Below are 17,155 nucleotides of genomic sequence, written 5' to 3'. Positions count from 1 at the left end.
TGTCAATATTTTGTAGCTAATGTTTTTAATTAATTTATTTGTTTAGAATATTTTTCCATGGTTCCATGATTCATATTCTTTCCCTTCCCTCCTGCCTTCCCTCTCCCAGAGCCAACAAGAAATTCCACTGGGATATATGTGGATCATTGTTAAAAACCTATTTCCATATTATTAATGTTTGTAAGAGAGTGATCATTTAAAGTCAAAATCCCCAATCATATACCCATTGACCATGTGATCAATCATGTGTTTTTCTTCTGTGTTTCTACTCTCACTGTTCATTCTCTAGATATGTATAGCAGTCTTTCTCATAAGTCCCTCTGGATTGTACTGGATCATTGCATTGCTACTAGTAGAAAAGTCCATTATATTTGATTGTGCCATAATGCATCAGTATCTGTGTACAATGTTCTCCTGCTTCTGATCATTTTGCTCTGCATCAATTCCTGGAGGTCTTTCAAGGTCACATGGAATTCCTCCATTTCATCCTTCCTTTCAGCATGATAGCATATCATCATCAGATGCCACAATTTTTTCAGCCATTCCCCAACCAATGGACGACCCCTCATTTTCCAATTGTTTTGTCACTACAAATAGTGAGGATATAAATATTTTTGTACACTCATTTTTCCTTACTATCCCTTTGGGAGTGTAAACCCAGCAGTAATACTGCTGTATCAAAGGCTAGGTAGCCTTTTAAAACCTTTTGGGCATAGTTCCAAATTGCCTTCCAGAATGGTTGGATCAATTCACAACTCCACCAACAATGCATTAGTGTCCCAATTTTGGCACAATCCCTCCAGCATTTATTGTATTCCTTTACTATCATATTAACCAATCTACTAGGTATGAGGTGGTACCTCAGAGTTTTTGTGATTTGCATTTCTCTAATTATCAGAGATTTATAACAATTTTTCATATACTTATTGATGGTTTTGATTTCTTTAACTGAAAATTGCCTTTTCATGTCCCTTGATCATTTATCAATTGGAGAATGGCTTGATTTTTTGTACAATTGACTTAGTTCCTTATAAATTTAAGAAATTATATATTTGTCAGAGGTTTTTGATATAAAGATTTATTTCCAAATTTGTTGCTTCCCTTCTAATTTAAGTTGTATTGGTTTTCCTCTTATAAAACATTTTTAATTTAATTTAATATTAATTATTCATTTTATATTTTGTAATAATCTCTATCTCTTGATTGGTCTTAAATTCTTTCCTTTCCCATAGATCTGAGAAGTATAGTATTCTATGTTCATGTAATTTATTTATGATTTCCCTCTTTATACTTAATTCATTTACCCATTCTGAACTTATCATGCTATAGGGTGTGAGATGTTGAGGTAAATCTAACCCTTCCCATAATGTTTTCCTATTTTCCCAGCAGTTTTTGTCAAATCGTGAGTTCTTATCCCAAAAGCTAGGATCTTTGGGTTCATTGTACACGATCTTGCTAAGGTCATTTATTCCAAGCCTTTTTCGTTGATCTACCCTTCTGTATCTTAGCCAGTAATATATTGTTTTGATGATCATCTCTGCATAGTACAGTTTAAGATGTGCTACTTCTAGGCCCCCATCCTTCACTTTTTTTCATTATTTCCCTTAATATTCTTGATCATTTGTTCTTCCAAATGAAATTTGTTTTATATTAGTTAGAATTATGTTTTATATTAGTTCATCCTACCAATAAGCAATTACTGGTTTTCTAATTATTTAGATCTAGTTTTAATTATCTGGAAAGTGCTGTGTAGTTGTGTTCATATACTTACTGTGTTTATCTTTGCAAATAGATTCCTAAATATATTGTCTAGGGTGATTTTAAATGGAATTTCTCTCTCTAACTCTTGCTGCTGAGTTGTGTTGGAAATACATAGAAATGCTGATGATTTGTGGGGGTTTATTTTGTATCCTGGAATTTACCTAATGTTGTCGATTATTACCACCAGCCTTTTGGTTGATTTTCTAGAATTATTTAAATATACATCTGAAAAGACTGATAGTTTAGTCTCCAAATTGCTTACATTAATCCCTTCAATTTATTTTTCTTCTATTATTACTATCACTAGCATTTCTAATAAAATGTTAAATAATAAATTAGGCAATACTAATCCTTGCTTTACTCCTGATCTTATTGGGAAGACTTCTAACTTATCTCCATTGCAGATGATGTTTGGTGTTGGTTTTAAATATATATTCTTTATTATTTTTAGGAAAGATCCATCTTTTCCTATACTTTCTAGTTTTTTCAATAGGAATGGATGTATTTTGTAAAGGCTTTTTCTGTATCTATTGAGATAATCATATGATTTCTGTTGGTTTGGTTATTGATATGGTCAATTATATAGATGGTTTTGCTAATATTAAAATATCCTTACATTACTGGTATAAATCCCACCTGGTCATAGTAAATAATCCTCATGTTAACTTACTGGAATTTTTTTTGCTAGTATTCTACTTAAGATTTTTTGCATCTATGTTCATTAAGGAGTCTGGTCTGTAGTTTCCTTTCTTCGTTTTTGACCAGCCTGGCTTTGGAATCAGTATCATATTTGTGTCATAAAAGGAATTTGGTAAAACTCCTTTGCTTATTATGTCAAATAATTTGTATAATATTGGGATTAGTTGTTCTTTAAATGTTTGATAGAATTCATTTGTGAATCTATCTTGCCCTGGGTATTTTTTTTTCCTTAGGGAGTTCTTGATGGATTGTTCAATTTCTTTTTTCTGAGATGGTATTATTTAGGTATTTTATTTCTTCTTTTGTTAATCTAGGCAATTTATATATTTTTAAATATTCACTCATTTCACCTAGATCATCATATTTATTTCTATGTAATTGGGCAAAATACTTCTTAATAATTACCTTAATTTCCTCTTCATTAGAGGTGAGGTCACTCTTTTCATCTTTGATAATGCTTATTTGATTTTCTTCTTTCTTTTTTTTATTAGATTAACCAGTGCTTTATCTATTTTTGAAGTATCAGCTCCTAGTCTTATTTATTAGTTCAATAGCTCTTTTACTTTCAATTTTATTCATTTCTCCTTTGATTTTTAGCATTTTCAATTTAGTTTTTATCTGGGGATTATTAATTTGTTCTCTTTCTAGTTTTTCAATTCACATGCCTGATTTATTGACCTCTTCCCTCTCTGATTTATTGATATATGCAGTCAGAGATATAAATTTTCCCCTTTGTACTGCTATGACGTCAGCCCATAGATTTTGAATAAGTTGTTTCCTCATTGTCATTCTTTTTAATGAAATGAGTAATTGTTTCTTTGATTTGTTCTTTGACTCACCAATTATGAAAAATTAGAATATTTGGTTACCATTTAATTTTACAATTGCCTTTCCATAAGTCCTTATACATGATGACTTTTATTGCATGATGGTCTGAAAATTGCATTTATTATTTCAGCTTTCCTACATTTGTTTCCAATGTTTTATGCCCTAGTACATAGTCAGTCTTTGTATATGTGCCATGTGCTACTGAGGAAGAAGGTGTATTCCTTTTTATCCCTATTTATTTTTCTCCAGATAGCTATTAGCTCTAATTTTTCTAACATTTCTTTCTTATTTATATTTTGGTTTAATTTATCTAGTTCTGATAGGGAAAGGTTGAGATCCCCCACTAGAATGGTTTTACTATCTATTCCTCCTTAAGCTCCTTTAATTCCTCCTCTAGAAATCTGAATGCTATATTATTTGGTACATATATGTTGATTAATGATATTTCTTTACTCTTTATAATGCCTTTCATCAAGATGTACTTACCTTCCTTATTTATCAGATTTATTTTTGCTTTAGCTTTGTCTGAGATCATAAGTGTTACTCTTGCCTTTTTTGTCTCAATTTCAGCCCAGCAAATTCTGTTCTTTACCCTGTGTATGTCTACCTGCCTCAAGTGTAGTTCTTGTAGACAACATATGATAGGATACTAGTTTTTAATCCGTTCTTCCAGTTTCCTTTTTATGGTTGAACTCATCCCATTCACATTCATATTTATGATTACTGTCTGTGTATTCCCCTCCATTTTTTCTTCCTACTTTGATTCTGCCTTTTCTCTTATCTCTCTTACCCTCCCCTCCAACTTTTCACTTTTAGTCATTCTCCCCCTTTCCTTTCCCTAATGTTACTCCCCTTCCCACCCCTCCCTTCTTATTATTCCCCTTATTATATTTCCTTTTAAATGACCTGCCCACAAAATCTCCCTCCCTTGCATTGCTCCCCTCCCCATGAACCCATTTATTATTACCCTTCTACTTCTCTATAGGACATGATACAATTTTCTGCCCCAATGGATCTGATTGTTCATTCCTCTCTGAGCCAATTTCAATGAGCATAATATTTAAGTATTAGCTGTTGCCAAACTTTTCTTCCCTTCCATTGTATTGGCCTTCTCTCCCCCTCCCCTGTGTACTTCTTTATGAAATATATATTTACCCCATTTTATCTCTTTCCCCATTTCTTAGTATTATGCTCTTTTTTTACTCCTAGTCTTTATATATATATATATTTTTACATGTTATCCTATACAATTTGTCTCTATACCCTCTAAGTATACTTCTTCTAGCTTCACTGATGATAATAACAATTTTAAGAGTAATCAATATCATATTTTTCATAAAGGAATACAAATCATTTAAACTTATTGAATCCCATAATGTTTTTTTTTTTGTTCCCTTAATTACCTTTTGGTGATTCTCTTGAGTTCTATATTTGGACATCAAGTTTTCTATTTAAATCTGGTCTTTTCTTCAGGTATGCTTGAAAATTTATTTTATGCAATGATGATACATTACCCTGCAAGAATATAGTCAATTTTTCTGGGTTGTTGATTCTTAGTTTTAGACTCAGTTCCCTTGCTTTCTGAAATATAACCCATGCCTTCTGATACTTCAGTGGGGATGTAGTCATGCCCTGTGTAATTCTAACTGTGGCTCCATATCTGAATTGTTTCCTCTTAGCAGTTTGTAGTATCTTTTCCTTTGTCTGGAAGTCCTTGAACTTGGTTATAACATTTCTGAGCATTGTCAATTGGGGATTTAATACAGGAGGATATCTGTGTATTCCTTCAATCTCTACTTTACCCTCTTGTTCAAGAATATCAAGGGAATTTTTCTTTGATATTTTCCTATAGAAAGAAGTCCAGGCTTTTATTTATTTATTTATTTATTTATTTGGTCATGATTTTCAGGTAGTGCAATAATTCTCAAATTGTCTCTTCTAGATTTGTTTTCTACATCTATTGTTTTATCAATGAGGTATTTCATATTTTCCTCATTTTTTTCATCCTTTTGATTTCGTTTTATAGATTCTTGCTACCTTATGAAGTCATTTGCTTATAATTGTTTGATTCTAATTTTTAAAGAATGAATTTCATACTTGCTTTATGATCCTCCTTTTCCTTTTGATCTATTTTTCTTTGTAGGTCATTTTTTTAATCTTTTACTTTCTTTGCTTTGTTTTTGAACTGGCCAATTCTGGCTTTAAAGGCATTATTTTTCTTGTTTTACTTCATGTGCCTTTGTTTCCAGATGCCTTATTTTGCTTCTTAAGTTCTTTACCCAATTTTCTTCAACCTCTGTTTATTTTTTGAATTTTTTTTTTAGTTCTTCCAAAACCTGATTCCAAAGTTTCTGACTTTTTGCTTGGTGTTCCTTGGTCTTCCTCTTTTCCAGGTGTTCTTTGTCCATTACCTGAATAGAAACTGTCAATTGTAATTTCTTTTTTTCTTTTTCAATTGCTTACTCCTATTTTCCCTTCCCCCCATTTCTTTTTTGCTCTATTCTTGCTCCTCTCTTTATTTGCTGGATCTGTGGGTTTGGGCTTTTCTGCCCAGAAGGGGCTTCTTCTCTGCAGTACTGATTAATTGGATTAGGTTGATGAAGTTGACCTATTGTATTAATGTGCCCTGAGGGCAGACCTTTCCTAGCTGCCAGCAGAGGCAGAAGGTGAAAATGCTGGTGTGGAAGTTGAAGTTAGTTTTCCTCAGTTCTCCTCTCTAATCCTTTATGCAAGACACCTCCCTGACAGATCCTCCCTAGTCAGAGCCCTGAGCTTTTCATAGTGGTACCAAGGTATTCTATTCGAGGTTGCAGCCTTTGCCTTCAGATCCCAGTCAGCTGGATTCCTACCATGGGTCTCAGCACAGTAGGTGGGGGTGGAATGTTGGATCTTTCCCTTATATTGTTTATTAATTCTGTGATATTGAGTCTATCTTCCCTCTGAAGGCTTCTTCTCTGCACTATGGATAAACTGGATTAAGTCAGTTGAGCTGATCTGCAGAGCTGAATGTGCCAAGACCAAAACTTTCAGAGGCAGAGGCCTAAAATGGAAGTGTAGTGTGTGAAAGCTTTGACCAGTCTGCCCTCTTGTCTGGTTCTTTACTCCAGCTGCCTCATTGCCAGCTGTGGTCAGAGTCCTGAGCTTCCAGTAGTTGTGGTATCAAAGTATTCTGTCCAGGTTGGAGCCCTAACCCTGAGATTCCACCCACTTCCCAAGTCTCAGCACAGCAGGTGTGGGAGGGGCCCTGGGACCTTCTTTCTTTTCCTTAAACTTGAGAATTCAACCTTCTATGAGTAGCTTTTAAGTAAAATCAAGCAAGAGGGTCCCATAGCTCTGTCTTGATGGACTTAGTTTTCTGTCTCTCTTGAAGACTTTTTTTTTCATTAGTGTGGAAGAGTTTTCACAAAGGAATCAACTTTTGTTGCTTTTAAACCACCATCTTGACTCCCTTGTCCCAAGAATGTTTTGCAAAGTTCTTGAAATTAAATGTTGATATATATATATATATATATATATATATATATATATATATATATGTATGTATATATGTATATGTATGTATGTATTAGTGTATGTATCTTAAGTATTGTATGTGATTTTTCACCTAAATATTAGACAAAAGAGAAGACTTTCCAAGGATATGTTATCTTGGTAAAGTCATTACTCCCCCCCAATATTTGTGTTCAAAATGTGAGAGAATTGATTGATAATTGCTCTGAGACAATAGTTTATACTTGGATCAATGCCAGAAATATCAAACATACACCCCACAACATTCCTCAGTGCCAGGGAACCATATAAAATGTAATTGGGCAATATTTAACAAAATAAATAAAGCTATAATAGAACATTGATCACATTAATAGGTGGTTTTCTAAGTAAATATGCTACTAGTAGAAATGTTTATGTACAGTTTAGTGGCTCCATTTCTATTTGAGTTTGGCTGGCCTAGACAACTCATTTATAAGTGTTTCTAGAAGTGATTTATTAAATGCTATCTGTTTTATTATTCTGCTATGTTGAAGGTGCTTTTTTATATCTATGAAAAATATCTTGATTATGTTTTTGCATTTTTATCTAGGTAAAGAAGATATAAATTTATTTTCTACCATAGATTAATCCAGCATCTACATCCTTAATTATTAGAAATCAGATGAAAATCTCATAAAACAAAAGAGGTTGGTTTTTGTACTGGCAATTCATAATTACAAATGTTTTGAAAGTATATTTGAACATCACTCATTTGGTACTTGTAATACTTTTTGCCATTGAAATAAAGTTTTCAATAGCAATTAGATTCCCAGCCTAACATTCATAGAAGTGTGAGTCCAATGTATCACTGTACTTTAGAGAGGGTTCTCATGGGTTCTCATGACCATGGGTTCTCAAAAATTATAGCAAGTATAACCAAACTAGAAAACCTTTAAGAATGGTCTTGGTGAGAAATTGCATCTGCTTTCTGGGCACCAGTTTAGGGTCACCACAGAAAAGTTGATCATTATTAGATAATGTTTTATTTGGCAATGGTGACAAATGAAAGAGATTAAATCATAAAATCACTTTTAGTCCTGTTGGGCACCCTTTCCATTTTTACAGTGAAGAAAATACTGTGTAGATAGGAGTCAGAAGGTACTGAAATGTGAAATTTTTATAAAATCAGCACACAGTAGTATAATTATTAATATTCTTTTTTACCATATTTTTATCCTTATTTTATGGACAAACAAAAAAGAATGCCCATAAACAAAGAACAGAAGTCTAGCTATAAACTAAGAATGATTATTATAAAATTTATTTTTTCTAGATAATAAATTCAACATATTAAATCTAAAGCTATCTTACTTGTACTTCCTTCTATAGTTCATTTTCTTGTTTTAATTAACATAATCTCAATGACTCTCCTATTTTTTTTTCCTTTTTTTCTTAGCATTCACATCCATAGCTCCTTTTCCCCAACATATTTTAAAAGAAAGAAAAAAATCTTTGTTACAGGTATTGTCAGAGACAACAAATCAGTATATTCACAGTAGCCAAAAATGTATATCTTAAGCTACACCTTGAAACCATCATTTGTCTGTGAGGAAAGTAGTATTTGTTCACTGAATTGATCAGAGATCTTAAATCTTTCAAGAACTATTATATTCTTAATGCGAAATACTTATCTAATTACCAACAAATTTATATTCTACTAAATGAACTGAATTCCTTCCATTTTAGCACTTGTTATAAGTGAAACCAGGAAACAAAGTCTGCAACCAAATGAAAGTTCCACAGAAATTCTTTCCCAAGAAACACATAAAAAGGATTTGGTATTTGGTTTCATCATGTACCCAAGGAGAGTAAGTTGCAACAATCCACAGACTACCTGCTGATTTCACCTTGCATTACTCAAAATAAATATATAAACAGACCACCATGAAGATAATTGCTGCAGAGGATTAAGTAGAAAAATTGAACAAAGATCTATTAATTCCACCCAAATCAAATCTAAATGTTCTAGTGCCTGTCATGAGGAAGTGAGGGATGAAAACAATAGTTCAAAAATTTTTTTAAAAATATAGTTTGCAAATAAGAATCAAAATAGGACAGTCTTATAGATTATGGGGAAACTGTAGGTATATAATTTATGGATACTCAATAGTTTTTATATATATTTATAATAATATATATTCATAATAATAATTTATAGATACTCAATAGATACTGAAATAGAAATATAAGAGGCTATGGATATGAAAAATCATGCAAAAATATTAGCAGAATCTAAAGAATGATTTTCAACAGGGAAATAATACAGGAACTATCTTTCTGCTATTTGATAATTGATTAATTAAAGCCTAACTTAACATGTATATGTGCAGGTTTAATATTCTGCTGCTTTATATGGTCTTATTGAAATATTTTTGTTATACTATTTGGAAAATGAATTTGTGTTATATGTTAGTTTTATCTTTGGCATGATTTTCACTTAAAAGTGAGATTTTGTTTCCTGATTGAAGGCGTTATAGTCTCTTAAGGCTTCCTTGTTTTAGTACCTATTTTACATTGTTTAAAAAGCTCATTGAAATAATCATAAGGAGAGTCAATGATTTAATTTTATACATTTCAGTTAATCAATCAACAATTTCTTCAATTAGGCTGAGTAGCTCTAATTGAGTTATATGTATGTGTATGTGTACAAATATATCCAAATATGTATGTCTATCTATCCACATCCATTTGAGTGTATATTCTCATTTTGTGTGTATATAATCATATGCATAAAATACATATATATGTATATCTACCTATAAATGAAATACTATATGTACATATATACACACAAATGTGTATATATGTACATATAAATGACTGAGTGGTATTGCTGGAGAATGAAAGATATCTCTGATTTTTTTACTTTTTATTTGAAAAAAAATTTAATAGCTCAAAACAGTATTAATGTGTATCTTTAATGCAATGTTTCCCATGTATACCTCAGCTAGATTATACATGATATTTTGATAGACACAACCACCAAGATAATTTGATTTATGGTCATCTGTGTATCACAATCCAGAAATGACAAACAGGCATATGTTTGCTCTATGTGTCCTCACATAAAGATATGGTTATTCATATATGCCTCCGTTTATTCATTGATATTTATGTACATTTTATGAACATTATTGTACATGTGGTTACATACACATGAATATATATACACATGAATATATGTGTGTATACATATGTATACCCAGAAACATATCAATTAGAACAACTAACACTCAACTTAAATGAAGAAGCAATTGACTTAAACATGGAAATGGATAAAGTTAAACCACTGACTCTCACCCCATAGAAAGTAGGAATGATAACAGAGGAGGAAGAAAGAAGTTGAACAACTACAAGTAGGAGAAATTTGTGATATAATTGATGCAATTTTACTCACCCCCAATAGAATTATTTTCATGATAAAAGTAAAGACTACTCCAATAGAATGGGGGGAAACAAAAAATTATAGTTCTTGTCAACAGATCCACAATAATGAGCACCCCTTCATTAAACAAATACTATGTACCAGACACTGCTAAGGTCAGGGGACACAAATACAAAGAATGAAGCAATCTGTATTTGTAAAGATTTTGCATTCAAATGGAGGAAGTAGAAAAAAAATGAATAAATGCAAAATAAGTAAAAAGATGATATTTACTGATACATATGAAAGAGCTAAATAAAATGTTATTAGAGGAGAAAGGCACTACAGTTGGGTATAGAAGAGGACACTGTGAGCTGGAGAGAGGAAAGGCTTCATGTAGGAAATGAGAATTCAGTTCCATCTGAATGACATCAAGAATAATAGAAATTACCCGCACATGTATTTTTTCTCTGTATTTTTCAACAATTATTTCTACACATATTGAGAGTACCTTGGATGGTAATATAGAAAAAAAAAACATTAACACAGATGATCTTCTAAAGAAAACCATATGTTCATAGATGTATAAGTGAGAGTTATAGAGAATGAGTCCTCTGATTTGCATTTACTTTTTTTTTCAAAAAAGAGGAATGTATGTTTGTATCATAGACTGTAACTTCTTTAGATTCTATCTTCAAATAAGAAGTCTATTGTGTGTGTTATAAGGTTATCCGTGATGCTTTGTTAGACACAGACAAGAAGATAATTCGATTAATGGTCTTCTCAGTATCACTATTCAGTAATAACAAATCAAGGCAACATTTTTTCTCACCAAAATATTAAGTCAATTATTAAGCAATTAAGTGACTACTATATGCTTAGCATTGTAATTGATTCTGAGGATATAACTAGGGGAAAAAAAGTGTTTCTCCATTCAAGGAGTTTATTGTCTATCAATCAAGGTCTTGAATCAATTAAATGTAGTATGATTTAGTATAGTCCAGATTGAAGAAGAGTGCTTTAAACATTGAACTTAGTTCAGCATGTATTTAGGCAATTATGTACTTTGTGCTAGCCATCAATGATATAAAGATTTTGTAAATTTTAAACATTAATATTCAATACTCCAAGTATTATATTTATAAGATTTATTAATAATAAAACTTGAAGCAAAGGAGGACAAAAGGCTAGGGAAATTGAGAGAGCTCACCAGCCTCATGTGTGAAAAAGAGAGCAAGAGGGAGGAGCCACCAAAACTTATATATAAAGGTAACAAATGCAGATGTGAATTATGAAGAAAAGGATTCTTGGGACAAGAAAAGAATTCTGGGAGATGGAGTACAAATTTTTCTAATTATACAATTTAAAAAGTTATATGAATCCTTGCCTATTTAAGTAGCTTAATTTTTATTTTTCTAAATGACCCTTCAATCTTAGAATCAATACTAAGTATTTGCTCCAAGGAAGAAGAACAGTTAGGGCTAGGCAATTTAGGTTAAGTGACTTGCCTAGGGTCACACAGCTAGGAAATGTCTGAGACCAGGTCTAAACTCAGAACCTCTCTTCTCTAGGCCTGGCTTTCAACCCACTGAACAACCCAGTTTCCCCTAGCTTAGGTATTTTCTTGAGCTCAATAGAGGAATCCTTCAGATGGTTCCTGTTATGAATGATACTGGATATTTTTTTAAGCTGGGATATTTCATAATTTTTAATAAGATTATTGGCCATTCAGAATGGATGTTCTGAGGCATCCATTTTGGGTAAAGTAAGTCATTAAAAATTGTACAGTGACCAGATTATGTTTTATGCATGGTTGGGCAGCCCAGTTAATCTTTCAATACATTTATCTATAATAAGCATTGCAAATGGATAATAATTTGAGTCAATAATTGAATAGGAAAGAAGATGACCTGGAAAATTGCTATTTGCTTTCCATGATATTAAGTTGCTTCCTGATAGGAAAAAAATCCATTTTTAGGGATAAAAAATATTTAGCCAGTAATGTTATATGGTTAGAAATCAAGAGGTATACTTATTTCAGAAGAATCATAATTCCATGTAACCCAACAACAAATAGAAGCATAAATGATGGTTTTATAGCAGAAGTCATGGTCAAGACACAAAGGCTTTGTATGACTGAAAGATAAGTAAATGAGTTGATTAGAGGGAATAAAGTAGAGCAATTAAGCCTTCTGATCATTACATAGGTACTTTGGAAGTACTTTAAAAAGAGAGAAAGACTTCTAGTACAGTGGCTAATTATTCTATGGAAGGACAAGAACAATTGGGTTTGGAGGGCTGGTCACAAATAAGGAAGAGGGTCAGGGTTGGATTTAGGGAAGTGATCATGAGAACCAAGAAAGAGAGGATTGGTTGAGCTTGTGAGCCCTCTCTAGTGCACAAGGAAAATCCCCACCTTGAAACTGTACTTAAACACCTGCCTTAAGCTCAGCAGGTGCCTCCCAACTGAGTTTACATCACTGTTGCCACTGCCCTCTGCCAGGAAGAGTAATCATTTGGCTTGTTGCTTTGTGATCTCAAAGTCTGTTTTTTTTCTTTCATTTTGAGTCAGTGGGCTCTTGTCTCACACAGATGGAATAAGAAGCTATAGGAAATTCACAGTTCCACCACCATTGTATTAGTGTCCCCATTTATCCACAGTCACTTCATTATTTGTTATTTTGCCACTTTATTGTTTTAGGCAATCTGATGTGTATGAGAGATATTTCATAGTTATTTTGTTTGCATTTCTCTAAAAAATTATAATATTTTTCATATATTTATATATCTTTTTAATTTATTCATCTAAAAGCTGTCTATATATACATATTTGTCAAATGATTCTTTCTCTAATGGGGTAGAGGAGGGATAAAAGTAGTTAATTGTCTATTTTAATATAAAAATGAAGTTAAATTAAAAAATAAGAAGTTGTGAATGAGTTGTAAACTTCAGTTATGGAATCAATATTGATCAAATCATGAATCATTCTATAAGGTTGTGCATTTTTCTGAGACTCCTGGAAGCAAGACACTAACTGTATGGCCCCTGGCAAGTCACATTTCACCTCTGAGCCTCATTTCTTCATCTGTAAAATGAGGAAATTAGAGTACATGACCACTGAAGTTCTTTCCAGTTCTAATTCTACATACCTCCCTATGTGTTCCATAAAAGAAAGGAAGATTTTTCTATTTTTCATTCAAATTGTTTAGATCTAAACAAAAACTTTAAAATAGGCTATTTCTATGGCACATCCTTCTTCCCTTTCTATATATATATATTTTCTAATTTTTAGTAATTTTTTCCTTTAGGTGTTAAGATGAACTAATGTAATCCTAAACCTCTTTTCAGATGACCTACACCCAAAATTCGTGTATGCTCCAATGTACCTCTTTCCTCTATTAAAATCCTAATTCCTATTCCCTCAGAGCAGGAGATTTGGGGTATTAGAGGAACAATTCTATTAAATTAATTCACACACAAAGAAAAAATGTGAATGACAATAGGATCCCTTTACTGTTCAGGTAGCATTGGAATTTTAAGAGGATTCTTATTAATTGAAATGAATGTTGAATGGTAGAAATTCAGGCAGTATTACAAAGGGAACTGGAACAGAATGCACATATTCAGAGGAAATAGGATTGAATTCTCATAATCTCAGTGGTCCCTTTAAGCTCTAAGATTCTGTAATAAGACTCAAAACATTTAGGGACTGTCAAACCTTACATATAAGAAGAACGACTTCTGCCTCCTTGTCAGGTTCTCTAAAATATTCCTGATATTAAAAAATGCTTCTCTGCTTTAGTCTGTGAGCAGCAGCAGTCAATATTTTGGGAGGTTGGCTAGGGTTATGGGATTTAAGGAAAACAGGGCTTATGATAGTCATTAGTGTATTTAGATATATACACACATATAGAGAAAGAGATACATAAATATATGTTTGTAAGTTAGATATTAATTGTACAAAATGTTAGTGTATTTGTCACCTAATAAGTTATAAATGAGGGAATGCAATAAGCATTTATTAAATGCCTACCATATGCTGGACACTGTGCTAATAGATACTATAAATATTATCTAATTTGATACAACAACCACCTCACAATGCCTGATAACTACTCTGGGAGTCTGTCCCCATTTTACTATTGAGGAAATTGAGGTAAAAAGAGGATGATTGACTTACCTACATTCATAGAGCTCTTACGTGTCTCTGCTTGGCTTTGATCTTTGGTTTTCTTGACTTAGGTTTTAATTCTCTATTCACTGTGCCACCTAGTATAGAAGAAGACCTGGTATGCAAGATCCATGATATATATATATATATATATATACATTAGAATGGTGGCTGACATTTAGTAGGTGCTTAATAAATATCAGTGGCTGATTTGATTAAGAAAATGCAAAGGCCTTGTTTTAATTTATATCATTCTTTTCAAAATTTGAAAATTAATTTGAATTTAAAATTTGTATGATTTATTCTCCATGGTTCAGCTATGAATGCATGTGGCCAAATAATAATAGCAACCACAATTAACTGAGTAATTCTATGTTTTTCTCTTTTAGGAGACAGTGTATGTATTTCTTCAAATGAGACTTATTTCATAACATTGGATAAAATGAGATGCTTGCGGAAAAGATCAGCAGTGTCATTCTTAGGACTTCTTGTTATTTGTCTTCTTTTCATGAATTTGTACATTGAAGATGGGTATGTTTTGGTAAGTTTCTTAGGTAGATTAAATTTTTTAAAGACAAAGTCCTTGAGAACTCTAAATTGCTATTTAGTCAGAGGCAAATAGGGGTAATGGAGAGATCACTGTCCTTTGAATTAGCATTCTAGATGTTAAATTCTACCTCTGATGTTTACTTCTTGTGTTACTTTAGACAGGTCACTTAGCCTTTTGGGGAATCAGTTTCTTTTTCTATAAAATGAGTGGGGCAGAACTGTATGATGACCTCATCTATATACTTATTATCCTAATTTACACTTTCATCTTAGAATAAATCTCAAATCTATAAAAGTTAAAATTTAATCTAAATTTAAAAAATTATATTTTAAGAGATTTATTAATGATCATTAGAAAACAAGGAATAAAGAAGATACAAAATAAAGACCACATGCTCATCACTGATCAGCCAGGTCAAACACCCACCTTACCACCACCAAGCTCAGGACAGGTATCCCCTGTCTATAAGAAGTTTAGCAGGACAGGAAGTCAGTAGGCTCCCAGGAAATGTAGTTCTTTTTTTAGGGTAACATATTTTCAATTATACAAATCCTACTTAATTTGGAAAATACTTACCAAAAGTCATTCAGTCAGAGACATGAGTAAGTTCTCTATGACAACATGGTCTGTATTATCTTATTTTTTCCCCTAACAGATTTATTTTGTTGAATTGATTTCAGCACAAAATTGAGTTGAACACAAGTACTCTAGACTTAGAATAGTAAAAAGATCCCTTTTTAAAATTTAATCTATTCAAATTAGGTTCCCTTGATGGAAGTAAAATAGAGGATTTCCTTTCTATTTCTTTAGAAACCTCTCTATTATCTCTTTTTCCTATGATCCTTAGAGATCTCTTTTTAATATTAGTATGTATTTTGGTCTAAATAACTTATAATTTGCATAGGCCCAGTTAACCCAGCCAGTATCTGAAAAATCGGTCGGGGACACTTCAGTCCATTGGAATTACTGGTTCTTATGGGAAAAATGGGAACAAAACCAACTCTTATTGCATTAGGAATTAGTTATGCTTCCTTAAAGCCTCATTGCTTTCCAAGTACCTTTTAATGAGTATTATTGTTTTGTTTAGTAAAAGAAAATTGACATTTTCCCTTCCATTATAGAGTGTTGACATTTGGATTGATTTTTGAATGGCCTTAAATGGCAAAAATTGGGCCAAGATACATATTCATATTTCCCGATTATGCCTCAGAAGTCAAAGATACTAAGAGAGACACTCAATGCTTTATACAAGCAATTTTGCTGAAACTTTATAAATGGTCCTGGAAGAGGAGTAGGAGACAAGTACATAGGCATTATAATTGAATCATCTTTTTATGTCAGGATACAGGATCATGTCCAGGGCAGATTCTACATTCAGCAAAGATATAGCTTTCATGATAGCTTTCTTGTTCACCATAATCCAATTCTATCAATGAATAGTAATCAAGATAAGCATAGGAGAGGGAAACTTTGTTAATAGTGATTTAATTAAGACCACAATACACTAAGGGGACTGACCTTGAATGCTACTAAAAATTATTCTCTTCCCCTCATCTTATTGTTTTTGCTGTTGCTGTTATTGTGCTGGGACTTGTTTCTTTCTTTCTTTTTTTAAGAAAGGCAGTGGAGCTTGTGAATACACAGTTTGTTATAGTAGAAAGGACACAAGTTGGAGTCAGAAAACTTGCATTTGACCATTTCCATGCTACTACAGGCATGGCACTAGCCTCTCGAAGCTTTAATTTCCCTATAAGTAAAATGGAGCAATATTATTTAAATTTATTTCCTCACTGTAATAAAGAAATTTCATAAATTCTCAAGCCTATATAAGAAGGTACTATCATCATCATCATCATTATTATTATACCTTTTATGAAGGAAGAAATGGGTTCAAGACCTGATATATATTGTCTGTGTTTCTTAGTGTATATTAGGACTATCAGTGCTTTATGAAGCTATGGCTATGAGTTACAAAGAAAATGTAGATCTGTATTGGAAAAGTTTCCTCACCCTGGAGCTCCCTGTAATCAAGGAAACTGTAGAGCCAGTCCCTAAACCTATTTCTTTCTTTGAGTGTCAGATTCTAGAGTAGTAATATAAGAGTCATAAGAAAAGTTATATTTCTTTGAAAAAATAAATGTATAAATAACTAGTGATTTGAGAGTGGTCATTCATATAATTTTATTACTATTGGGAAGTCCCCCAAACAAACCTTTAGTACTTATTTGCCTGCTTTCTTGGCAATTTCAGG

At 32.3% G+C, this 17,155-nt stretch overlaps 1 protein-coding gene across 13 annotated transcripts in view; it reads left to right on the top strand.

The window, feature by feature from the left end:
• MGAT4C (MGAT4 family member C) overlaps positions 1–17,155 on the top strand; it is a 1,236,972-nt gene that overhangs the window by 1,200,557 nt on the left and 19,260 nt on the right. For 7 of the 13 annotated variants that reach the window (XM_056798593.1, XM_056798597.1, XM_056798603.1 and 4 more), the window contains one exon: positions 14,744–14,895. In XM_056798593.1, the coding sequence (XP_056654571.1) occupies positions 14,797–14,895 (99 nt within the window). In that variant the 5' untranslated portion in view covers positions 14,744–14,796. Of the gene's footprint in view, positions 1–7,369; positions 7,467–14,743; positions 14,896–17,155 lie in introns of all 13 variants that reach the window. The other 6 variants (XM_056798595.1, XM_056798596.1, XM_056798599.1 and 3 more) reach the window with 1 other exon arrangement.

This window comes from Monodelphis domestica, chromosome 5 (assembly GCF_027887165.1).
Source record: "Monodelphis domestica isolate mMonDom1 chromosome 5, mMonDom1.pri, whole genome shotgun sequence".
Lineage (NCBI taxonomy): Eukaryota > Metazoa > Chordata > Mammalia > Didelphimorphia > Didelphidae > Monodelphis > Monodelphis domestica.
This window is presented reverse-complemented; position numbering and strand designations above follow the sequence as displayed.